Below are 26,444 nucleotides of genomic sequence, written 5' to 3'. Positions count from 1 at the left end.
GAAATCTAGCCGCTCCGCTCCGACCGCCAGGGTGCGCTGTGACGCGGCTCGGGGCCTGGCGGGAGGCCGCTCTAGCCTCTCCCGGGAAGTCGCTGCCTTTACCTTTAGCAGGACCTCGCGCCTCTGGGTCCGCACCCGCTGGCATCTCCGCTCAGTCCTCCAGCTACCCACTGCCCGCCTGCCGCCCACCATGGCCCTGCTGCACTCTGGCCGCTTCCTGTCCGGAGTCGCCGCGGCTTTCCACCCAGGCCTCGCTGCCGCGGCTTCTGCCAGAGCCAGGTAAGCAGGGGGAAAAGGAGCTGGGGCGACGGGCCTGCCCAGCCGAGCTGCCGGCGCCCCAGGATATCTAACCCGCCTTGTAGGCACACGCGGGCACCCTCACACACCAACTTTCTCCGCTCCCCTCTCGGATTCACAGGGGGCTGATGATTGAACGTCCACATCTCACAATGACCCTTTGGGTCCTACATCCCACCGCTCCCATGTCCCTGGGACTGTTGGAGAGCATGCCAACGTGTTCCCCTGGGTTAGAAAGTATGTCCCTCTACAGCACCCGGACTCCATTAGGGGTTGGGGGCGGGGGTGGGATCTCAGTTTCGGCTCAGTTGGGGGTGGGAGCGAGGGGAGAGCGCCCGGGCTGCAGCGCAGAGCAGGCCTCGCGCGGATTGGCTGCGGCACCGGCTCTGCCTCGCGCCTATTGGCTGCGGGGCCTGGGGAGCGTGTGCCCTTGACCGGCCGCTCTGGGGCGGGTGGCGGGGCTCACCCGTAGTAGTCTCCCTGGGCCGCGGCAGGCTTGGACGGACTGCGGCTGACGGCCGTTTGTGCGTCGGGGCAAGGAAGCTCAAGGAAGGAAGATTCTTGGGCTCTGGCTTTCGGCCCCTGCTTTCCTCTCTGCATTATGTGGCCTTGGCTCCCGGCATCCTCCCGCCAGTCGCCTCCTGAGTCACCAGTGACCCCTCCCCCAGCCCTTTGGCCCTTGGATGTAAGAGTCCGGGTAGAGTGACTCCCCCCTCCCGCGTTTTATCCCTCAGGAGGTCTGGCTGTAGGAAAGTTGCCTTTCTTCCCCTCCCGCTCGCTCTGCTTTTTGATCTAGTGTTTCTTCATCCCAGTTTCACAGAGCCAGGCACTAAACCTGTGCTAGATAGATACTGCAGTGAACAAACAAGCCCGAGGGAGGCGTCGGTGCCACTCAAAAATTCCAAATATGTCATTTCAAACTGTGTGATGTGTTGCAGAGAAAAGGTTGCAGCGCATGAAACGAGTCAGTAATCCCTTCCTAGTGGAGAGACCTAAGCCAGGCTGTTTAATTCACTCAAGAAGCCGATTTGGGACAGTGTCCTTAATAACTCCCTAATTAGGAACCGAGTCTCCAAAACCACCGCAATCAGATATTAACTCTAAAGAGCGAAGCCTTGACCTCTCGGACGTGTCTTGGCCTTTTCGTTTGAATGCATACAGGAAGCCTCTAAGCCGGGTGGACACTTTGTCCTTTCCAAACCCTGTACAGGTTTGCCCAGGCTTTCACTTTCTTCTCTCCCTGATTTGGTTCCTTCTTGGCCCACTATCAAGCTGTGCTCTTTAAGGCCGCCTATCTAGTGGGCCAGAGTTAGGGAGGGCTTATCGTTTATGCAGCAAATTTGGAGAACAGAAAGTAGTGCCTAAAATTATAGCCAAGTGACAGTCTGTTTCACCATTGAAAATCTTCTTGTTCTCTGGATTTGACTGGGTGCCCTCAGCTCTACTTACAAAGTGATTGGTGAAAATCCCCGTGGCTCTGACCTTTTAGTCATTCTTTCACTTAGACAGCCTGATTCTTTTGTGTCTTTTCCCCATTAGAATGTGAATTCCATGAGAGCAGAGACTATACCTACTACCTTTACTGTTCTGTCTCAGCAGTTAGAACGTTGGCTGGCATGCCTTTCAAATGAAATATTTTAACTTTAAACTTTGCTTTTTAAATTAATGCAACAGAGACAAATACAACATTTTAACATTGTATCTTAGTTCAAAATCTAAACATAGGGGAACCAGAGTGGTGCAAAATGTGTACCAAAAAAGTCTTAAAGTATGTGAGCACCTGCAGTTGAGATGTTCAGGTTTAACACTGATGCATGATTGACTGATAGAAACAGGTGCCAGGCCTGGCTATGACTGTTAACTGTTCAGACAGCAAGAAAGTAAGAACCTCCTTTCCTGCCACTGTGGATGTGATCTTTACCTAAAGCCAAATGGTAAAGTTGGAAAACATTTATAAAAAATAAACTCAACTGGTTGAAGTTTCTTTTCTTTTTCTTTCTTTTTTTAACAGCTCGTTCTAATACAGTGAAACCTTGGCAGTTGGTATTCTGAAGAACTGGGTATTTATCCTATGAAATCCTTAATTTTCATACTTGAGTCATTTAAATGAACTAAGTTCAAGTGTTTCATATAGCTGCATTTTTTATACAGAAAGCACTAAACATTTAACCTTTCCTTATTGTGCTGTAAAAACACAGTAACGTGAAATGAGACAAAGTCACAGGACAGTGAAGAAAGGAAAATATGCTAATGTATTTTATAGATATCTGTTGTTATTTAATTCTGATTATTTAATTTGTAGTGAAATAACTGAAAGAGTATCAGGAGACCCTTTAAAAAGGCCATGTACAGTAGTGGTACAGTAACCAGTAAGAAGATCATATTTGTAGTATCATCTTTGCTGTTTTTAGTTCTATGATCATAAGCAAGTTAATTAACTTCTCTTATTTTAAATTAAGAATCTGAGGAAAAGCATTTTTAAAACTATAAAGCACTAGGTAGGCCTGCAGAAAAATTGCAGAGTTTTTGAGTTGGAGGTGCTTATCTGCATACTTTGCACCTGACATCCTTTGGTTGGCTGGTCAGTATTGCTCAATGGTTGAAGTTTTGCACTTTTGTCCAAAGTGCATAGATAAGAGTGCTTTGTAGGCCACAAGTTATCAGCATCAATTTTGTCCCTGGAGCACTCTTGGTTCCCACTAGTACTCTCTTAAAAACAGAGTTCTTGCAGTGTAGGTATAATCTTTACCCTTTTAAGCAATAGAATAATAAAGAGCATAAAGGACTCAAACATCCTTACTGATGTAGAACTAAATCAAATGAAATATCCCTGCTCCTTTATTTAGATTAAGATATAATATTTTGAAATTCTTTTAGAATTCTTAAAAGATAGCACTCTTAGTCAGTTCTCTGCCAGAAGACTCAAGGCTGTGATTTCTGAAGAAATTTCTCTACTAGATAAACTTTTTAAAGAACTTGACAAATAATTGCTTTTCATACCCTTTAATAAGAAGGGTGCCTTCTCCTTGTAGTTTAGGAGCAGTGGCTCTGTCATTGTTGATGGAAGGCCTTGGAAATAGAACTGTGTTTTTAAAAGTGAAAATTGCTTACTAAAAGTTCTATGTCCTTAGGTATTCAGGGCATTCCTTGCACTCATCATTTAATAATAGTGATATAGTTGGGCAGATGGCTACATGTTTTCAGGGTCTGAATCATGGGTAGGATATAATGAAAGCTTTCGCCAGGCACAGTTCAGAAATTGCTTTGGGATATCTCTTTCTTACTATTGCTTACGTACTGAAACAACCTAGCAGCCTAGAACAATGAAAAAGAATGAGAAGGTATTTGACTCCTGGCAAGAATGCTAGTAAGGAGGAAAATTGATGCTATCTCCCAAGACTTCAGAAAAAAACTGAATAGTAATCATTGAAAAGCAAGAAAGGCCTGCATTTGGTCATAAAGTTATAACTTACGCTCCTTGAATTTTTTATATACTTGCCTCACCAGCCTCTATACTAGTGGCAAGATGGTTAAAAAGGAGTAGTAATTACTTAATCACAGTGATACCAGCTAACATCAAGCACTCACTGTGTACCAGACCCTGTTTTTGAGTGTTTCACATTTAATAACTCCTTTCATCCTTATAACAACCCTCTGAGATAGGTACTGTTGTGCCCCCACTTTACAAGTAAGGAAAGTTGAGGCTTAGAGAAGTTAATTGATTTGCCAGTGCTCACACAGCTGTTGGTGACTGAGCATTGGAATCCATGCTGTTTGCCCAGTCCTGACATTGCCCAGGGCAAGCTGTTAAAAGAAGTAAAAGCCTGGGAAATCTGAAAATGGAATAATCCACCCTTTGACAAGAGAGAATTAGCTGTACACACCAATTACAGCTCCAGAGACTGAGACAGTTTTCACCTTAGGAGAGCAAAAATTTACCTCTGCAGCCATGTCTGAACAGCTATCCCGTGTGCCTTGTGGAGGAAAGAGGTATATTAGTGCTGACTGGCCACAAGTTCAACAAGAGAACGATTGTTGGGAAAGAAATTCTAGTGAAATAATAATAATTCATCAGGCTTTCAGTGTGGATAGTTGCTGTGCTGTGCTGAAACATTTGATTGGTTAGGATTGGATAAATGATTACTAGAAAAAGGTGGGCTGTTTCACCTAAGTCATTGGGAACCTTGCTTCCCTAGCTTCCAGTTTCTACTGCAACACCCTAGGCTCTTTCTTACCCCTAGCCTCTGCTTAGACTGTCTTTTTCCTCCTTTCATCTGTAGCATTTAGCTCTCAGGTCACCCTCTCCTGGAAGCCTTCCTAAGCCTGTACTTCACTCCCCTTCCCAGGCTATCAGGCCCTTTCCTCAGGGCCCCCATGAATAATAATCTATGCCCTGAGCCTGTCTTCATCTCTGTATGTTGTCCCCCTCATCTCCACCCCCCAGCCTACATTGTCTGTAACTCCCTACTGGTCGCTCCACTGGGCTAATCTGGTGGTGAGGGATTGTGTTCATTTATTTTTTATACCCAGCTCTTAGCACACAGCAGGTTCTCAGCAACTGATTGAGAGGTCATACTTTGTTTTCTATAATATGAAACTATAAAATAAAACCCTTTCTGTTCATTATCCCTGAAGGAAAATGTAGAATAATCTTTTTCTCAGAACAGTAATTTACCATGAGGTAAAACCTCAGTTTTATCCACTAATGCATCCATGCTGCCAGGAGTTTTATTGGGGGAAAAAAATGATAGTGCTTTTCAGGGGTCAATCACAAAGATAGTTTTTGGTAAAAAGATAGCCTGAAATTTTTAGGTTTTCTGTAGCTAGGATTCAATTTGGGGAAGGTCAAGTGAAAGTGTTGTTAGATGTTATTAATATTTGGTCCCTTGATTAAGATTAACGAAGGATTGTGAGTGCCAGAGAAGTAATCATTGCTTACCTATATGATCAAAACAACAACAAAATATAAACATATAACATGATTGTAAAGAACCTGGCTCTTTCAAACGTGCAGAACATCAAATTAAAAAACAACAACTTTGAGTTGGAAAATAGAAAGGAAAAAAAAACTCATTGTACCTTAAATTCTTTTGTTCACCGAATTGCTAGCCAAAACTAAGATTAATCTACTAAATTTGTTCTAATTTATCCTTAAATAATCAAAGACTTAAGAGTCAACATAAAGCATAGAGAAGTAGTCTGCTTTCTGAAACACAGAATCTCTAACATCTAGACAGATTACACGAAAGGTAAAAAGTAACCTTTCATATTGTTGGTAAAATCACCAAGAATGATTGAGCAAAAACCTTATTAAAATGGCAACATATTTCGTAGCTTCTTTTCAGACCCAGTTATTATAAATCAAAACAAAATTCACTTTCTAAGGTTTGTCATGTAACACCACTTGCGGCGTCTCAGTTCACTGACAAGGGATTGAACCAGGCCACGGCAATGAAAGCCCAGAATCCTACCCGTGAGGTTACCATAGAACTCAACTCCCCTAAAGTGTGTCTTACGTGTTCTTTCACAAACTGACGCTTTAGGATAGTCTCTCAGTTTCATTTCTGATAGAGTAAATCTTGGTAGGCCTATGCCGTATAAATAAAGGCTCAAAGGCTCTTTTGGATCCTCAGTAAATTTTAGGAGAATAAAGGGATACAAAGACCATAATGTTTGAGAGCAACTGCCCACTCCAGTACTCTTGCCTGGAAAATCCCATGAGCAGAGGAGCCTGGTAGGCTGCAGTCCATGGGGTCACTGAGGGTCAGACACGATTGAGCGACTTCAATTTCACTTTCATGCATTGGAGAAGGAAATGGCAACCCACTCCAGTGTTCTTGCCTAGAGAATCCCAGGAACGGTGGAGCCTGGTGGGCCGCTGTCTATGGGGCCGCACAGAGTCGGACACGACTGAAGCGATTTAGCAGTAGCAGCAGCAGCTCCCAAAGCAGAGTGCTGGGTTCGATCCCTGGTCAGGGAACTAGAGCCCACATGCCACAATGAAGATCAAAGATGCCATGTGCCACTGCAGAGTCCCAGTGCAGCCAAATAAGTACAATTTTTAAAATATATTAAAAAATATACTATTGCTGTTAAAATTTTAAATTTGTCAAAATAAAAATTTGTTGAACGCAGATTTACATTTTCCATAATTTTGGATGTTTAAGAGTGCTGTTGGGCTTCCTGGGTGACTCAGTGTAAAGAATTCACCTGCCATTGCAGGATGAGATGCGGCTTTTTTTTTTTAATTGAAGGATAATTGCTTTACAGAATTTTGTGGTTTTCTGTCATACATCAGCAAGAATCAGCCATTTATTTTCAGGGCAGCAATGGAGAAATGGACATAGAGAACAAACCTATGGACAAAGTGGGAGGAGAGGAGGGAGAAGGGGAGATGTATGGAGAGAGTAACATAGAAATTTACAATACCATGTGTAAAACAGATAGTCAATGGGAATTTGCAATATGACCCAGGGTACTCAAACAGGGGCTCTGCGACAGGCTGAAGGGTGGGGTGGGGAGGGAGATGCAGCTCTGATCCCTGGGTTTGGGAAGATCCCCTGGAGAAGAAAATGGCAACCTACTCCAGTATTCTTGCCTGAAGAATCCCATGGGCAGAGGAGCCTGGTGGGCTACAGTCCATTCAGGATCACAAGGAGTTGGACACAACGGAGCATGCACGCGTAGGAGTGCTGTTAGCTTCTTTTATCAAGTGAACTAGTGTAAATTTAGAAAAAACAAACCCACATAGAATAAAACGTATGCTTGTATTATATTAACATGAATAAATAAAATATATAGCTGGGTTTTTTAATCAAATTTAGTCTTATTTATCAAGGATTTAATTTATATGAACTTGAATTTCTGAAATGTTTCTGAGCTGTTTAAGAAAAATTGAGTCTAGCACATTTTAAGCACTAAAAATTCAGTTTCTGTAACAATTAGAACAGACCACCTTTACTTTGAGGTTTTTATAATCTCTTTTATCAGAGATAGAGTAATCTAATCAGTGTTTTCCATCTCTCGCCAGAGATGGAAAACATTTAACATTCAGACACTCAGAGATATAACAAACAAACAAAAAAAAAGACTTTCTGAATTATACATGGAGACCTTATATCTCTTAAGATCTGTAACTTCAGACTTCCCTGGTGGTCCGGTGGGGACACGGGTTTGATCCTTGCTCTGGGAACTAAGATCCTGCATGCCAAAAAGAAAAAACTATAACTTCAGTTACAGGTGAGGAGTAAAAACACACAATCTCAAGTCTTATTTTAGAGAAAAGGTGCAGGGAACTTCCCTGGTGGTCCAGTGGATAAGAATCCACCTGCCAGTGCAGGAAACACAGGCTTGATCCCTGGTCTGAGAGGATTCTGCATGCCACAAAGCAGCTGGGCCTGTGCAGCAAAACTACTGAGCCCGCGTTCAAGAGCCCACACACTGCAACTACTGAGTCCAGGAGCTGCAGCTGTTAAAGCCCAAATGCCCAGAGCCTGTGCTCTGCAACTAGAGAAAGCCCACACACAGCAACAAAGACTCAGCACAACCAAAAAAAACACGCAGGGACTTACCTGGTGGTTAGTGGCTAGGACTCCACACTCTCAATGCAGAGGGGCCGGGTTCGATCCCAGATCTGGGAACTAGATCCCACGTGCCAGAACTAAAGATCCTACATGCCACAACAAAGATCGAAGATCCCAAGTGCCACAACCTGGTGCAGCCAAATAAGTAAATAAATAAAGATGCAAAACGACAACAAACCAGAGTATCTGTCATCTCGCCCAATGGAGAATAGAGCTCTACTATCCATTTCCAGAAATCACTAATGGTCAAAGCATAATACCACATTCACAGTCTGTGTTGCTGACAACTGACCATAAAGGAACCAGAACCCCCAAATTAGTAGGGAGTGGGGAACAAGCTAGAGAAACAGCTATTTAGGTGCGTTTCCCTCTTGGGATTCACTCTGGGAGTGCACTCCCCCAGCAAGGCCGTTCATCTGACCCCACCAGGTAAATCCACTGGGCAGTGGTGGATGACCCCAAACACTGAAAGGATATGGTTTTTCTTTTAATTCTTATTTTTATACAACTTTTCAAAGATTACTTTTCATTTGCAGTTATAACAAAATATTAACTATATTCCCTGTGTTGTTCAATACATGCTTGAGCCTATCTTAATACCCAATAGCTTGTACCCCCCTCCCCCTGCACCCCTGTATTGCCCCTGCACACTCTCCACTGGTGACCATTAGTTTGTTTTCTGTGTTTGTGGGTCTGCTTCTTTTTTGATAGGTTGACTAGCTTTGTTGTATTTTTTAGATTCCACATGTAAGTGATATACCGTATTTGCCTTTCTCTGTCTGACTTAATTTCACTTAGCATAATGCCCTCCCAAGTCAATCCACATTGCCACAAATGGCAAGATTTCATTTAAAGGATATTTTTTAAGGTAAAATCATGACTCATACAAATATAAAATACTGAACACTGTTAAACATTTTAACTCAATAAGTAATAAGGAAATCAGTGCAGTGTTACAACCGGCTCTAAATACCTGGCAATTCTTTGTCCTCTCCACCACTACTGCCCGACCTGGTTCAAGCCTTCATCTCTTTTTCTTGCTGGGTAAGGAACCAGATTTTTCAGTGATCCTTCTGCATTTCCTCTCCCTCTCTGCATTCAGTGACCATCTTGTGACCAGACAAGCTATAAAAATCTATTCACATCACTGTTCTTACCTGATGACCATCTGCCCTCCAAAAAAAAATGATTCTGTATAGTTTCACTGTATCTAAAGTAGAGCCCAGCAATCTGTATGTTAGCAGGCTTTCCAAATGATGCCCTTAACAAGTTGGTAAACAGGCTAAAATGCAACCCCCTTGGTTGGGTGTATTACATAACAACTTTACATTGGCCTTGCTTCCTTCTCTTGTCTCGTCATTTACCACTCAGCTTCTTACTGCCAAATTACTTGTGATATCTTTTGCCTGGGAATTCAAGTCAGGTTTGGACTGCGTTGAAAGCATGTACATCCACCCTGTCCTCCCCAGGATGATTCAGGTATCCCTGCCTTTTGCTTCTCAAAGCATTTGTATTGATATTATTGGCCTTCTCCACTCTTCAGCAACTGCTGTGACATCTTAGGTATTGTATTATATTGGTGTCTGTTGCTATACTGTATGCATAGTAGACATTTCTTGAAATGGATTTTTGGCAGATCCAAGTTGTCTCTGGCCATGGAAGTCTAGGTACTGTGACTGATATCTTATTTTTCCCATTTCAGCTCCTGGTGGGCTCATGTGGAGATGGGGCCCCCAGATCCCATCCTGGGAGTAACAGAAGCCTTTAAGAGAGACACCAGCAGCAAAAAGATGAACCTGGGAGTTGGTGCCTACCGGGATGATAATGGAAAGCCTTACGTGCTTCCAAGTGTCCGGAAGGTAAGCTTGCTAGACATCTATTTGATGGGGATAAATAACTGAAGGGCCCTCCTGAAGACAGACTCCTGGATTGGGAGTCAGGAGACCTGGGTTCTCATTCTGATACTCACTACATGAATCACATGTGTTATGGGGTAGTCTCCTTAGCTGTAAAAGTGAGAGGGTGGAACTATATGATCTTTTCCAAGATCTAACTTCTATGATTATCTGTAAAACAGGCAGAGTGTAATGATGGTTGAGATGGTTGAATGGCATCACCGACTTGATAGACACAAATTTAAGCAAGCTCCATGAGTTGGTAATGGACAGAGAAGACTGGCGTGCTGTAGTCCATGGGGTCACAAAGAGTCTGACAGGACTGAGTGACTGAACTGAACTGACTATAATGATTAATCCTAAGGATGCACAAAAGGTCCAAGAATTTAAACAGTGTCTCTTGGTGATGGGAATAGCCCATTGTGGATGAGAGTTACCATTGTTATTTTCCATTTCTCCCATTTTGATTGCCTTAATAAGACACAACTACCTAGGCGTGCTCTGTCCTTTCATCCTATTGAACTATTAAATAATTTTATTTTGTTATATTTTTATTAGTAGTCTTTTTACTGGTTTTCACAACTCTAAATAAGGTAACTAATTTCCTTCTAACAACTTTTTAAAAGAAAGTATTTCCTTTCCATCTGTACCTCCTCTGATGAAATATCAATGTGCTGCTGTGTTACTTCCAAACATGGGGTAGTGATGTGTTGTTTCTACAAACAGCAGAACTAGGCATCCTGAGTGGCAGTTACAGAAGCATAATTTTGGGTGACAGTAAAGAACCGCATTTGAGCTTCAGTAGGCTGGCTCAGGCCCTTGTGAGCCACTGCGGTAACAGAGCAGGGGCTGAAGGAACCACCGAAAGAAGAAATTTCTGAGTGTGTAGGAGTACAGATTAGGTGTCATCTCTCTAGAAAAAAAAGGACTTAAGAAATAGCTGTGATGAGAAGACTCACAAAAACTGCTGGTTCCTGGGTCTCAGGTCGTGCAGGGATTACTTTTGTTCTCGGTAAGTTAAAGTATTTGGCGTGAGGCTTCCCTGGTGGTCCAGTGGATAAGAATCTGCCTGCCAGTGCAGGGGTCAGGGGTTCAATCTCTGGTCAAGAAGATCCCACGTGCCTTGGCACAACTAAGCTCATGTGCCACCACTACTGAGCCACGCTCTAGAGCCCGTGCTCCAAAACAAGGGAAACCACTGCAGGGAGAAGCCTGGGTGCCACAACTAGGAAAAGCCCATGTATACAGCAATGAAGACCCAGTGAAATAAAAAATTAATTAATTTTTTTAAAAGACCTGGATTAAAAAGGAGAAGAAAGAAAAATTATCTGCCTGAACAAATTTTTTAAAAATAAAATTTAATTTAAAAAATTAAGTATTTAGCATGTGTTAACTATTGACAAAAGCTGAAACACTACCACACACTTTTGTATATTACCTCCTAACTGAGTCATAGGAGGGGTAGAAACAGCTGTTTAGCAAACTGAGATTCAAGGAGGTTAATAAATCACCCAGAGTCACACAGCTAGCAAGGGTCAGCCAGGCCTCTGACTCCAAAGCATGAAGATACGTGACTATAACTGTCAGCCTTGAGACTCCATGGACTGTTGCCCGATAGGCTCCTCTGTCCATGGGGATTCTCCAGGCAAGAATACTGGACTGGATTGCCATGCCCTCTTCCAGGCAATCTTCCCAACCCAGGGGTCGAACCCAGGTCTCCCACATTGCAGAAAGATTCTTTACCATCTGAGCCACCAGGGAAGCCCTCTTAGATTGGCATATACCTTGAAATACTCCTTTATGTATTCAGTTTGATTTTATCATCTTATATCTATTTTAAGTGTTGTTCTTAAACCTTGCTCTTGTGCATCCCGAGAATGCCATTTTTTGTTAAACCAAGAGATATCATATACCTACCCATTCACATAAAACCTAACTTTAAAAAATAATAAAATATGATTAAAAAATATAAAATTTCTGTGCTATTTATAAAATATAGTCTAGTTACCCTTCTTCTTGGACAGTATCTCCAAACTTTTTAAAAGAGGCTTTACTTCCAAAATTTAACTTAGAAAACATTTTTTCCTTATCTAGGCGGAGGCCCAGATTGCTGCAAAAAATCTGGATAAAGAATACCTGCCCATTGCGGGGCTGGCTGAATTTTGTAAGGCATCTGCAGAACTAGCCCTGGGTGAGAACAATGAAGTGTTGAAAAGTGGCCGGGTAAGTAGCACAGACTCTGGCATCATACAGGGTCTGTTTTTAAATTTAACAGATTAAAGAAATTTGAAATAATTTAAACAAGAAAAGATGTACCACTTTGTGTGTGATGATTGTTTGGAGGTGGCTACACGATGACTATTGTCTCTTCCTTTAGATAGTAAATTGGCACTCATTCAATAAAAGATTTCCTATAAAACTAATTCCCAAAATGGAGTAGGAATATGAAAATGTTGTGATCCGACCAAAGATTTGCCACTGCTCTTGCTGTTAGTCTGTGTGAGCTTTTGTTCGTTTTACACTGAATGGCTTTTAAGAGTGCCAAACTATGCCGAGTTTTAAGGCCTGAAGTTAGCCCTCTCACCCTCATGCCCCCATGCTTCCAGCTTAGGTCCAGGAAACAGGCAGAAAACAAGCCACAGGGGACTGCTGGGGCCAAGACAAGTCTGGCAGTCCTCTGCCACCTCTTCACAGCCAGCTTGCACGTAGAAAGAGAGCAGACCATGCTTACTTCTGAGTGTCTCCCTCTTCTCAGGGCAGAGAGCGTCACTATAGCCATGAGAGGATGCACAAGGGACTCCTAGATGTCTCCTCCCTCCAGTTCCCTGGGGGGCCCTCTTTCTAGGAAAGAAAGAGGTTTTTACAAACAGATTCTTGTGTGCACCCACAGAAAAAGCATAAGCCACTTGATGCACTGACAGCCAGCCTGACAGGTGGGCTCATGTGCATTACAGTTTACTTGCCTTTGAAAGCAAATATATTTTTTAAATAGATACATTTGCGTGTTTAAATATTTACTTTTCTGGGTAAGTCTGGGGGAAAACACACACAGTAGCAAAGCTAAACTAACACATCTCCCTTCCCCATTCCCAGGCCAGAATAAATGGTTTATTCATAAGACTGGTCTAAGTCAGTACATCAGTTCATTAACTCCAAGAGAAGCATACACCCTCAACCCCAGAGTCATGTACTATTGATTGTAAGTCATGGACAAAATATGGTCTGATGGCTGTCTGTCAACCAACCACCTGTTGAAGTAAAGTGAAGTCGCTCAGTCGTGTGTGACTCTTCGTGACCCCATAGACTATAGCCTACCGGCCTCCTCCGTCCATGGAATTTTCCAGACAAGAGTACTGGAGTGGGTTGCCATTTCCTTCTCCAGGGGATCTTCCCAACCCAGAAATTGAACCCAGGTCTCCCACATTGCAGGCAGACGCTTTACGGTCTGAGCCACCAGGCAAGATCCAACCACCTGTTTACCAGTCACTAAAATGTCTATATTTTTCTGTAATTTTTGCTTAGTCTGTGTTCCTTGAGTGAATTACAGCTAAGTATAAGACTGGCCTATCTTAAAATAACAGTTTAAACAAAATAACATCAGTTTCTCTTTTATAAATTGCCATGCCTTTGTCAGTCTTATTATCAGATCTACAGTTAGGTTTTTATTTCTATCATGCCAAAGTTTGCATAGGCAAACTTTGTTTACGAAAGAGTACATTAGTAGGGGTTCCTACCATTTAATGCACCGCCTCCCGGTCCAGAAAATAGACTTAAGTTTTGTAGAGCATAGTATTTTGTGGTGCCTTCAAGCAAACAAACAAAAAAACCCTAACTGTAGTTTCTTCCTCATCCCCTAAAGTTGACCAATTTGAAGATTTACTGAGGCTGTTTCCCTGTTACCCAAAAGACATTTTCAGATTATGAAAACTCGTAGGCTATGATTCATGTAATAATGTTACTCTAACATACTTGTTGACTTTTTAAGATGACTTGCTTTTTCATGTTCGGAGAGTCATTCGATTTCATCTAAGTCTAGAATAATATTTTAATGTAGTGGCTGTTGGTCATGTCTTTTTTTTCTATATATAAATCAGTCCTTTTTCATATCTGGTTGAGGTGGGAGTTGTGTCCTGAGAATTTCTGCTGCAACACAGTATGACACTGACAATTTTCAGGCCAGGCGATAAGGAATTAGCGTCCACATCAGCAAAGGCGCTGGAAGGTGGAGAGCCAGCTCTTTTGAGAACGTGTAAGGAGAGTCTTGCCTGGAGAATCCCAGGGATGGGGGAGCCTGGTGGGCTGCTGTCTATGGGGTCACACAGAGTCGGACACAACTGAAGCGACCCAGCAGCAGTAGCAAGGAGAGTCTATCTGTCTCTTAGAAAATGGAATGAAAACAATAGTGCTGTTCTCTTGTTTCCAAATCTTCCCTTGGAAGGGTGTCCTCGGCTTCTGAAGAAGGAGGGGCACTGACTGTACAGTGCCTCTCTGTGGGCCTGAGCTCAGGTTGGGTAAGTCGTGGGCCCGTAGAGAGACTGCTGCACGTCCCTGACCACTCACCTCTCTCCTTCAGTATGTCACCGTGCAGACCATTTCTGGAACCGGGGCCTTAAGGATCGGAGCCAGTTTTCTGGTGAGTCTGGAAACTCCTTCAGGAAAGAGCAGTAAGACGGTCTGTAAATTAGGGATGATGGGGTTCCCAACTCCATATGTGTTTGACTTCTGACCTGGAAGTAGATTTTCTCTTTCCACAAGGCTGGAAGATTTCCTGTTCTCTGATAAATGAAGTTTGAGAAGGGGAGGAATGGAAGCACTTAGAAGAAACAATAAGGAAGAGATTATTATGAAGTACAACTTACTGAGCACATACTGTAACTAGGAGCTTTTATATTGTAACGTGTTTTATCTTTCTGAGGGAGACTTAGTTAATGCCATTTTACAGAGGAAGAAAGTGAGCCCAGACAAATCCTTGGCGACACACCCCAGTATAATTGTCGGAGCCTGAACCAACCCAGGAAGTCTCACTGCTGAGTCACCACTGTCTCTCAATCATAGAGAGAAGCTGACTTTCAGTAGAGAAAAACATCCTCTCAGTAAAATATACTTTTTTTTTTTTTTTGGCCTCTCCTTTCTTCATTTTTCCATTCACTTTCAATCTTTTAGCAAAGATTTTTTAAGTTCAGCCGGGATGTCTTCCTGCCCAAACCAACCTGGGGGAATCATACACCCATCTTCAGGGATGCTGGCATGCAGCTCCAGAGTTATCGGTACTATGACCCCAAGACGTGCGGCTTTGACTTCACAGGCGCCATTGAGGACATTTCAGTAAGTGTGGCTCTCAGGGCAGGAGCGGGAGGGAACAAGGAATAAACCTCCTTGTGGAGGTTTGAAGTCTCCCTACTTGAAGTCCAATATCCAACTTAAAATACTGGGATGAGGGACTTCCTGGTGGCCCAGTGGTTAACTGTCTCCATCCACTGCAAGATGTTATGGATTTGATCCCTGGTCGGGGAACTAAGATCCTTCATGCCACGTGGAGTGGCCAAAAAAACAAAACCAAGATGAGCTAATTCCCAGACCTCATGTTATCTTCGTTACTTATCAAATAATGGTGACCCTGTGCATTTCAGGTAAATGATCTCCTGTAAAGCTGCAGAGTAATCTCTTGGTCCTTGTTCTTTTTAGAAAATACCAGCGCAGAGTGTCATTCTCCTGCACGCCTGTGCCCACAACCCCACGGGAGTGGACCCTCGTCCTGAGCAGTGGAAGGAGATGGCGACAGTGGTGAAGGTGAGGGGTGAACTGACTGGTGACAGTTCTGCATTTAGGAGATAGCCTTGGACGCTTCACTTGGCAGAGTCTTAGCAGTGAGAATTAACCTCAAGGCTGCATGAAATTTCCACTCAGTGTGGAGTCACCAAAAAAGAATTCCTCATTTGCATAATTAGCAGTTCTGTAATTCATGATACACCAGGAGTTTGAAAATAACCTTTTGTTCCTCAGCCAAGATGTATGGGATTCTGATAAAACTTGTCCCTGGCTAGTCTGCACAGTTGGCATCCCCAGCCCCATGACGTCTGCTGCTGGTGCCTCCACTTGCCCTGGCCAGTGGTCACATGGTCACCCTTTCATCCTCGGTTGCACATCCCCTCCTGTCTGCCACTCTTCTCAGCACTGCCGTCAATTATTCACAATGAGTCTCATTCTACGAGAGAAGGCACTCGTCAAAGTTCCCAAGGAGGGAGATACCTATTGCCTCACGTCCCCATTCTCATTCCTTTTGGTTTCCCCTTTCTTTCTATTCTGTCAAACCTAAGCTACAAACAGAATGAGACAGAGAAACAGCATTCAGAGAGCACTCTCAAGATGAGATGTTTATAATGAGGCCTGGAATAAGATGGCCTGCCAGAGTCACATTAGCCCCAGGAAAGGCTGAAGCTAGTCCTATGTTGACTGGACCAAAATAATTACCCAGACCACTGTGGGCCTTAGAAGAGCTTCCTGTTTGGACTTCCCTGGCAATCCAGTGGTTAAGACTCTGCTCTTCCAATGCAGGGGGCACAGGTTCAATTTCTGGTCAGGGAACTAAGATCCTACATGCTGCACAGCTGGGCCAAAAAACAAGGAAGCAGTTTTCCTGTTTGGCCACACAGCATTCTATCCAGATTGGATTATCTTTTCTTAATGTCTTCTTGAAGGCCTATATCCACCAACATTAAAAATATATATATGTTAATATCTTAACTCTAGGAAAGTTAAACATCTCCAAACTGACACCTGGGGACAAAACTGTTGACTCTGAACAAAGCAGGCATGGTCCCGATAAGCACAGGTAATCATCTGGGGCGTCTTGGGAAGGACTGCCTAAAGCTTTGGCCATCTTTTCTTTCCTTCCCAGAAAAACAATCTCTTTGCATTCTTTGACATGGCCTACCAAGGCTTTGCCAGTGGCGACGGTAACAAGGATGCCTGGGCTGTGCGCCACTTCATCGAACAGGGCATTAATGTTTGTCTCTGCCAGTCCTATGCCAAGAACATGGGCTTATACGGTAAGCTAAAGGACTGAGGGTGATGTGTGTTCTGTTGAGATTGAAGAAGTGCTGGGACAGGGGGCCACAAAAGTATAGAGTCGAGGGGGGAGGGATTGCACATGAGGATGTGTTTATAACAAAGAGTTATTTTTGCAGTGCTTCTAATGGAAACATATAAGACATAGCAAATTTAATCATGATTGCCTTTATCATTTTCAATCAGAGAACCAGAAGACGATCCATTTTGTCTTTTCAGGTGAGCGTGTGGGAGCCTTCACTGTGGTCTGCAAAGATGCCGAGGAAGCCAAAAGAGTTGAGTCCCAGTTGAAGATCCTGATCCGTCCCATGTATTCCAACCCCCCTATCAATGGGGCCCGGATTGCCTCCACTATTCTCACCAGCCCGGATTTGCGGAAACAATGGTAAAGGCGATTTGCACCTCCCCAGCCATCTGCCTTTCCCACCACTGATCCTTCAAAGCTCCCTTATACTTGGCTTATAGGGGCATGCAGTTATCACTCAGCTTCCGTAGGTGGAAGGGGAAGGAGAGAGGAGTATGCATTTTGTCAGCACTTTTGAACAAATAAATTGGTTTTCCCCTGTAAGAGATAGGCCTGATTCAGAAACAGCAGTTCCCTGTAGTCCATTATCTCCATGTTAAGTAAAACCTGCCTTCTCCTAAACTGAAGTGTCTTATGTAGGAAAACTTTCTTATGAATGTTATATCTTTTGTTTTTATCCTAATAATAGCAAGCATTGAATTGGTATTTCTGCATATTTTATATTATCTATACTATCTGAGTCTCTTGGCACCTGTGCTCTAAATTAGTGTTACTCAGAAAAAAAGATTTTTTTAATCACAATCCACATAAAACTTATATCTTACATCATCACCTATGTATGTATGAATATATAACTGAAACTATATACATATATATACTATATACATATGTGTGTGTGTGTGTGTGTGTGTATATATATATATATATATACACACACAAAACTCAGCTTTCAAACTGAGTTTTGAAAGCTCTGTGTGTGTGTGTGTGTGTGTGTATGTGAGCTTTCAAAACTCAGTATTTGGTCTTCTTGAGCTATACTCCAATTTTTTTTAAATGCCAATTGCCCCCAACTATTTTGAGTTTATGACCTACTAATGGGTCAGGGCCACAGTTTAGAAAACATTGCTCTAGATCAGGGGTTGGCAAACTGTGTTCTGCAGATCAAATCTAGGCTGCCCCAATTCTAATAAATAACATTTTATTGGGACACAGCCCTACCCTCTTCTTGATGAATTTGTATGGATGCTCTCATGTCACAACAGCAGAGTTCAATAGTTGTGACAAAGGGTTATACAGCCCACAGAACCTAATATATTTATGGTCTAGCCCTTTAGAGAAAGCTTACCAAACCTTGCTCTATATAATTCAGAGTCTTGGAAGATATGATTTGTTATGTAAGAGTTTATCCTGTATAGCTGATTAGCTGAGGGGTAGATCCCTAAGCAACTAATGGGATAGAAAAGCTAAGTCTGTAAGAAGCTTCATCCTCAGCTCACCTGGACATCATGTGAGAACTATTTTTTCTACCTTAAATTAATCCTGTGAACATTAAGGGTAAATAGAGTCTGGTTCAGGATATTTCAGATATATGCTAGGCTTACTAAAAAATCAACTACTTTTTAAATTAGAATTTTATTTTTTTCCTTTACAAAATTATTGTGTGATTACATTTCAGAAAATTTGGGCAAGTCACTATAACCCAGATTTTGTTTTTCCCTTTGCCTGTTATTATTCCTATTGTAACATGAATAATATGTCTATATATTTATTATATGTGTGTATATATTAGATATATATGTGTAGGGTTGGTTTGTTTTTGTCACAAAGAATTATAACCTTTTTTCTTAATTTTTAAGTGGTTTTTAAATAAGATTTCCATGGTCCTTAATGGTTATCAAGATGTTTATTTTTTTTTAATGTGTGCATTTCAATATTCATTTTGAAGTCTGTAGTGATTGGAGAAGGAAATGGCAACCCACTCCAGTGTTCTTGCCTGGAGAATCCCAGGGACGGGGGAGCCTGGTGGGCTGCCGTCTCTGGGGTCGCACAGAGTCGGACACGACTGAAGTGACTTAGCAGCAGCAGCAGTAGCAGTGTACAGAGATGACAGAGATACTGTGCTAGGTGACTAAGATGTCTGTCCCTTTGGGGAGTTTATAATCTAGTGAGAGAGAGATAACATGTATAGCATTGATACAAGACAGATAGGATAAATGCTGAGTAAAGGAAGAGCTATTGATTAGTGGGAAATGAGGAAGGATGTGATGCAGACAGCATCATTTGACTGTGCCTTGAGGAGAGAGGGAGCTCTTTTCCAAAGGGAGGCGAAAGGAAACTTGGAGGGAGAGATGTGCATGAGGATCAGCACAGGCGCAGGATGTGCTTTGAACGTGGCAAGTGAGTTTTGTGGCAGAAACACTGAGTGTAAGGAGGATGGAGAGGGCAGTGAAGCTGGGAAGGAGCAGATCAGGAAGTACTCTGATATTGTAAGAAGTCAGATCTTCATTCTGTGGACACCAAGGATCATGGATGTGACCCTTGGGGACAGTGGTTGCTGAGGTGGCCCTGCATCTAGCCATTTCATGTACTCAGTGCCTTTAGGGCCTAGGCTCAAAGTGAGTGGAACTGGATGAATAGGACTACAGGAAGTTTAAAATCAAATGACATCCTTAGTGGGGCCAGGGGTTCCAGCTGCAGCCAGTAATCGCACTGCCAATGCAATGTTGCCTTTTTTAAGAGAGGCTGCAAATCTACATCTTTATGTGCAAGTGCCAAATTTAGGAATCTTTAACTGGGTCAAATAAGTCACGACTAAGACTCTTATTTGGCCTTTGGTTGGTAACCTGTAACGTCTGTTCTAACTCTGCATGACATTATCATAGAGAGATGGTTTGGAAAAGTGAACCCATGAGAACAAGGAGGTAAATTCTTCACAGTCATCTAGCTGGTAGGAGCCCACAAGAATTGCCCAGAGCGCCACAGGAATGGAATGAAAGGGTAGATCCTGAGGAAGGGGGAGACTGTGTCTTGAATCCAGAGGACTGCTTGCTTTGCTCCCCCAGATGGAATTAGCCCTCTCTTCCAAGGGCTGTCTTAGCACAGCACCTACTGGTTCATGGCTTGTCCTGCTTTGTTCCATAGTGGGTTGTTTACAGGTGTGCCCTGGCCGCGGGTGGTGAGCCTTTAAAGGCAAGGGCCAGGTCTCAGCCCTCCCCTTCTCCTCAGCACTTAGACATGGCTGGGCACATGGCCATTTCACAGCACACTGTCTGAACTGTGAAGGTGGCAATGTTTCCTCCATCCATGTTAAAGAATAAGGTAATATTTTACTGTTTAATTTGAAGGTTTTGCCCCTGCATAAAAGATGGAGAGCCTTAGCCCTCCTAAGTTTTAGAATAATTTATTCATTCTTCTTTTTTTTTTTAATTTGAAAATCTAATTGGCTTTATTAAATAATTCATAAATTGGGCAGTATCCATCTGGTAAGTAGAAAGGCACTCTGTTCATTTTCCTTAATAACTCCATTATGTCAACTATTTTAGTTGCCTGATCATAGTGTTTCTGATATAAAGCAGAAAGCTATCAAATAGCTTTCTTCCCAGACAAGGACTTGGTCAAGAACAAAGAATTGAGGCACCCTGGGGGAGTACTCAAGGGAGGTATTAATAAAAGCACTGAGAGCTGGCTTATCTGTCAGTGCTTGGCCAGAACTGAGCTACATCTTGGGGGATTTTTTTTTTACAGGTTGCAAGAAGTGAAGGGCATGGCGGACCGCATCATCAGCATGCGGACACAGCTGGTGTCCAACCTCAAGAAGGAGGGCTCCTCCCACAGCTGGCAGCACATCATTGACCAGATCGGCATGTTTTGTTACACAGGCCTAAAGCCTGAACAGGTGGGTAGACTCCCGTTCCTCTCCCACTGACTAACTGATCAGTCCTTGCAAACCAGAATTCCTCAGGTCACCTGTGTATTTAGGATTACCCTGCTGCTGCTGCTAAGTCACGTCAGTCGTGTCCGACTCTGTGCAACCCCATAGACAGCAGCCCACCAGGCTCCCCCGTCCCTGGGATTCTCCAGGCAAGAACACTGGAGTGGGTTGCCATTTCCTTCTCTAATGCAGGAAAGTGAAAAGTGAAAGTGAAGTCGCTCAGTCGTGTCCGACTTTTAGTGACCCCCATGGACTGCAGCCTACTAGGCTCCTCCATCCATGGGATTTTCCAGGCAAGAGTACTGGAGTGCGGTGCCATTGCCTTCTCCGAGGATTACTCTAGGAAGAAGCATTCATTTCGTCTTATTCTTTGTTAGTCGTTTATCTTTTGTTAGTACTTTACCTATCTGTTTACTCTGTGAGGTTATAAACTTCTGAAGAACAGAGCTTGCCTTGGTCATTTTTATGACCAGCACTGTTTCTCAAAAGATTCCAGAACAAGCAAGAGCCTGAATATTGATAAGAGAAGTAGCTATTCCATAGCTAGATTCTGGATCAATTTTTCTAGAAATGCTGAATCTAAGGTTTTTTTCACCTTTCCCCACCTTAGAATTCAACATCCTACTTTAAGATAGCTATTTATTCTTCTTTTGTTTTAAGCTAACACACCAAACTCTAGAAATGGGTTTAAGTGAGAAAACAGAGCTTCTGTTATTTTTTTCTGTTCTAACCATTGGCTAGTTGTGCTGTGCCAGGGCTGGGGAGACCACCCCCCTCAACCAGGAAGCACCCACACACTCTCCTCTCTGCAGGTGGAGCGGCTGACCAAGGAGTTCTCCATCTACATGACAAAGGATGGCCGCATCTCTGTGGCAGGGGTCACCTCAGGCAACGTGGCATACCTTGCCCACGCCATTCACCAGGTCACCAAGTAGTTCCCCTGGGCAGCAGGAACAGAGACAACCTTCCTGTCTTCAGCCTCTGCTGTTATGAGACCCACATGGAGGAAGAGAGAGGGTGGATGGTGGTGAGCGGATCTTTTTTTTTTCCAACCACAGTACTTTAAAACTCAGCAATTGAATGTGTTTCTCAGAAAAGAACGTGCAGTGAAGTAGGGCAGAGGCACCTGTGACTGGTGTCGGGAACTTTGTGGCTATAAACCAAACTCATCCTTTATTTCCACTTTTTCCACCAGAGTTTACATGTACGAGAAAGCCCAAAAAAAAAAAAAAAACCCTGTCAGTCACACCATTGCAATATTTCAGAAGCTTTAAGTGAAATACCTTTTTGGTGTCATGGGTTTCTCTGTAGAACCAGCCTGAAAACAGCACCTGTTAGAGGCTTTATGAAAAGATGAAGTTCTAACATTAGCAGTCAGCCTCATGTTTGTCCTCCTGTGACTGAGCAACTTGTCAACAAACTGTATTATGGAAATCATGTTTTACAGTGAGTCTGCTACCACTGGAGTGGGAGAAAATAAAAGATGCTCTTTCCCATCTTATTTAGGGAAAAGAGAAAGAAGGCTTTTCTTTCTAGTACCTGCAGGATTTTAATGTTCCTCTTTTCTCCCTAATCACTGTTGTTCCTTTCCTCGGGCCCAGAGATCTGTAACTAGCCCAGATATTCATCCTGTCCTACTTCCTGAGTGACCATCAATCCCATCCCATAGGATTTATTTATTTGAAGAACGAAGAACATTATTTACTGCTCATCCCAATACCCTCGCTTTTCTTGGCAAAGAATAGCAGAGAGTAGGTAACCACTTTATTTTGGCATCCTCTTCAATGTGGGGACGCTGCCTCTGCCCAGCTGGCCCTCGTCCCTTTGTGCAGTGTGGTTGTGCAGTCAGTCATCTCATCAGGAGTCAGGCCGTGCAGGGTAGAACCGGGAAAGAGGATACTCTGGGCTTCATTTTAACCCTTGTGTGCTGCCAGCTGGGCTCAGGCTTCACCCTCTGGAAAGAAAACCACCATTTGCTCTAATCATGTAGACTTGTTGCAGCCTGGTTTCTCTGTTACAATAAAGTTACTGTAGACCCAACCTGTCTACCATGTTATCTTTTTTCCTTAATGGGATGAAAAGGTATGAGTGGGTATATATCCCCGGAATCTGGAATTGTGTCCAGGTGACCATAAGCCAAGAGATGTTTTAGCTGTTTTGAATGTAAACTAAAGCCACATCTTAGATGTCATTCCTTATATCCAGTCCAATAATGTTGAAAATGTGGATATAATCGTTTGGACCTTGGGGGAACAAGTCTAAGTGGAGTACCTCAAAATCCTCTGGATATAGGCAGTGATGAGATGATGGGGAGGTGGCAACTTCAGATGTCTACAGGATTCAAGTAGGTAATGTAAATAAATAGTACATGTAAAGTAAAAAAGTGATGTGAACTTGACGTGAGATGCTTATTGGTGACCAGCCAACGTCCTCAGAGTGAGACATAGAGAAGTAATTGACAGGTACTGTGAAAACAAAAACCCAGGGTTGCAGGTCTTCAATTTTTCAAATAAAACGGAAATCCTGATTTTTTTTTTTAAGGAGGTCTATTGATGCTTAAAAGCTGGCAACTAATTCTTTTTTTTTAATGACTTATAAGCAAGATGCAAACTAGATCACCAGCTTCTACCATAAACTCACGTACTCCGTCAGCAAACATCCCAAGGTTTTCCTGTCACCTTATACTTCATGCCAGGAGCCATTCAAGACAGGACAGCTCTGGACAGACAGGCAGTGGAGCAGGGGTCAGACCCAGAGCCCATCCACAGTGTTTTGATTATAGTTAGGAGGGGAAAACGGGCTCACCTTGGTCTTTCCCCTTGCATCTCCTCACTCTCTGAGAGAGAGACACTGCATAATGGGCTCATTCCCGCCTCTTGGCTCTGCGTGTTCCTGTTGCTAATGGATATCCCAAGGTGATGAAAGGTCAAGTGAATGGACTGACTCACTGGATGTCTTTGGGAAGGTACCTTAAATGGGGAAACAGGCAACAGATTAGTCAGCGGCTATGTAAAGGAGCTGACTGCCTATCATAGAAGAAACTGCTTAAAGTCGCCCTGTCTGGAGCCCAAGTGGTTGAAAGTTGGCCATCAAGACCTCAGCTGGAAAAGGAACTTGACCACGCGGCCGACCTTGTTATTTTTAAACACATGCATTTCCAGCTCACCCTGGACTCAGTCCTGTTCCTCACCAAAAGGTCATGCAGGGTGTGAACCTGATGTTTTTCTGACAGTTCAGTCTGTTTGCCATCAACCTTTTCCTTGCTTCCTACTGGAGTCTAAGATGTTAATGTTCTTCCACTTGAGAGAGGAGGTGGTTTGCCTGCCCAGAAAGAGAAGTCATGCCTTTGTTTCACTATAATTTAAGGCAGAATAGTTCTCAAATCTGGATTTTTAAAATATTGATTCCTTGGTCTTACCTCCGGGCATTCTGGCTCAGTATGTCTGAGGTAAGGCTTGGAATTTATTTTTTTAATAATAATAATAATAATAAACTTTCTAGGTGATGCAGAGATACAGCTGACCCATGGGCCAGCCATTGGGTGCTATTAGACCAAACTGCCCTTCTTACCTCTAAACAACCAAAGTCCAGCTCATTCAACCAACTTGAGAATTTTGTTTTTGAGAATTTTTTCCTTATTCCTAGGCTGTTGAAATTTTTTTAATTAGTTTTTATTGGAGTATGTTGATTGGAAGAATTTTAATAGAAATTAATGGCTTATTTCTATCTAATAACTGAAAGACCAACTTTTTCTTTTTTTTAAAGTCTTATAAACATGTTGGGAATAGTGTTGCAAATCACATAATTGACAAGGGATTTATATCAAGAATATATAAAGGAATCTTACAACTCAATAAAAAATAACAGGAAAAGGGGTCTGAATAGACACTTCTTCAGAGAAGACATACTAATAGCTAATAACCACATTGAAAAGATGCTAACATGAGTCCTCAGGGAAATGCAACTCAAAACCACAATGAGAATCACTTCACACCCACTAGGATGGTTATAATCAGACAATAGCAAGGGTTTTCACGGAAATAGAGAAACTAGAACCCTTATGGACTTCCCAGGCATCAGTGGTAAAGCATCCACTGCCAATGCAGGAGACACAAGAGACGCTAGTTCGATCCCTGGTTTGGGAAGATCCCCTGGAGTAGGAAATAGCAGCCCACTCCATTATTCTTGCCTGGAAAATCCCAGGGACAGAGGCACCTGGCTGACTGTAGTTCACAGAGTTGCCAAGAGTTGGACATGACGGAGCGCACGTGCAGTTATAGTTACAGAACGTTTATACATCTGCTGGTCAGAATGTAAAATGGGACAATTGCTTTGGAAAACAGTCTGGCAATTCCTCAAAAGGTTAGACATTGTTACCATTTGACCCAGCAATTCTACTTCTATGTGTATACAAAATAAATAAAATGTGCATACAAAAACATGTACCTGAATGTTCACTGTGGCATTATTTATAAGAGCCAAAAAATGGAAACCATAAATGTCCAATCAACTGACAAATGAATAAGCAAAATTTGATATAGCCATACACATACGTACATGTAATAATACTCAGCAATAAAAAGGAATAAAGTACTAAAATATGCTTCAATATGAATGAATCTTGAAAACAGTTCATGCAGGGCACAAAGTAGATTAGTGGTTGCCAGGGGCTTGGGAGAGGGAGGAATGGAGAATGGCTGCTAATGGTTGCAGGGTTTTGGGAGTGAGTAATAACAATGTTCTGATATTAGGTCTGGTTCCAAATAGGAAAAGGAGTACCTCAAGGCTGTATATTGTCACCCTGCTTATTTAACTTATATGCAGAGTACATCATGAGAAACGCTGGGCTGGAAGAAGCACAAGCTGGAATCAAGATTGCCAGGAGAAATATCAATAACCTCAGATATGCAGATGACACCACCCTTATGGAAGACAGTGAAGAGGAACTAAAAAGCCTCTTGATGAAAGTGAAAGTGGAGAGTGAAAAAGTTGGCTTAAAGCTCAACATTCAGAAAACGAAGATCATGGCATCTGGTCCCATTACTTCATGGGAGATAGATGGGGAAACAGTGGAAACAGTGTCAGACTTTATTTTTTTTGGTGGGGGGGGTGCTCCAAAATCACTGCAGATGGTGACTGCAGCCATGAAATTAAAAGACACTCCTTGGAAGGAAAGTTATGACCAACCTAGATAGCATATTGAAAAGCAGAGACATTACTTTGCCAGCAAAGGTCCGTCTAGTCAAGGCTATGGTTTTTCCTGTGGTCATGTATGGATGTGAGAGTTGGACTGTGAAGAAGCTGAGCACCAAAGAATTGATGCTTTGGAACTGTGGTGTTGGAGAAGACTCTTGAGAGTCCCTTGGACTGCAAGGAGATCCAACCCATTCTGAAGGAGATCAGCCCTGGGATTTCTTTGGAAGGACTGATGCTAAAGCTGAAACTCCAGTACTTTGGCCACCTCATACGAAGAGTTGACTCATTGGAAAAGACTCTGATGCTGGGAGGGATTGGGGGCAGGAGGAGAAGGGGACGACAGAGGATGAGATGGCTGGATGGCATCACCGACTCGATGGACGTGAGTCTGAGTGAACTCTGGGAGTTGGTGATGGACAGGGAGGTCTGGCGTGCTGCAGTTCATGGGG

At 42.9% G+C, this 26,444-nt stretch overlaps 1 protein-coding gene across 1 annotated transcript; it reads left to right on the top strand.

The window, feature by feature from the left end:
• The first annotated feature begins 74 nt into the window (after positions 1-74).
• Positions 75-22,839, top strand: GOT2 (glutamic-oxaloacetic transaminase 2). Its single transcript, XM_006052458.4, has 10 exons — positions 75-279; positions 9,583-9,739; positions 11,870-11,998; positions 14,349-14,408; positions 14,939-15,100; positions 15,461-15,565; positions 16,674-16,824; positions 17,063-17,228; positions 20,613-20,763; positions 21,612-22,839. The coding sequence occupies exons 1-10, from the start codon at positions 191-193 to the stop codon at positions 21,732-21,734; spliced, it is 1,293 nt and encodes a 430-aa protein (XP_006052520.2). The 5' UTR covers positions 75-190; the 3' UTR covers positions 21,735-22,839.
• The last annotated feature ends 3,605 nt before the right edge of the window (positions 22,840-26,444 follow it).

Source organism: Bubalus bubalis, chromosome 18 (assembly GCF_019923935.1).
Source record: "Bubalus bubalis isolate 160015118507 breed Murrah chromosome 18, NDDB_SH_1, whole genome shotgun sequence".
In the NCBI taxonomy this organism is placed as follows: Eukaryota; Metazoa; Chordata; class Mammalia; order Artiodactyla; family Bovidae; genus Bubalus; species Bubalus bubalis.
This window is presented reverse-complemented; position numbering and strand designations above follow the sequence as displayed.

Bases quoted from the DNA above. Each gene is read 5' to 3' on its own strand.
- GOT2 (XM_006052458.4), top strand. From the start codon at position 191: ATGGCCCTGCTGCACTCTGGCCGCTTCCTGTCCGGAGTCGCCGCGGCT. The intron at 280-9,582 runs GTAAGCAGGGGG...TTCCCATTTCAG, and splicing joins GCGGCTTCTGCCAGAGCCAG to CTCCTGGTGGGCTCATGTGG. The intron at 9,740-11,869 runs GTAAGCTTGCTA...TTCCTTATCTAG, and splicing joins TGCTTCCAAGTGTCCGGAAG to GCGGAGGCCCAGATTGCTGC.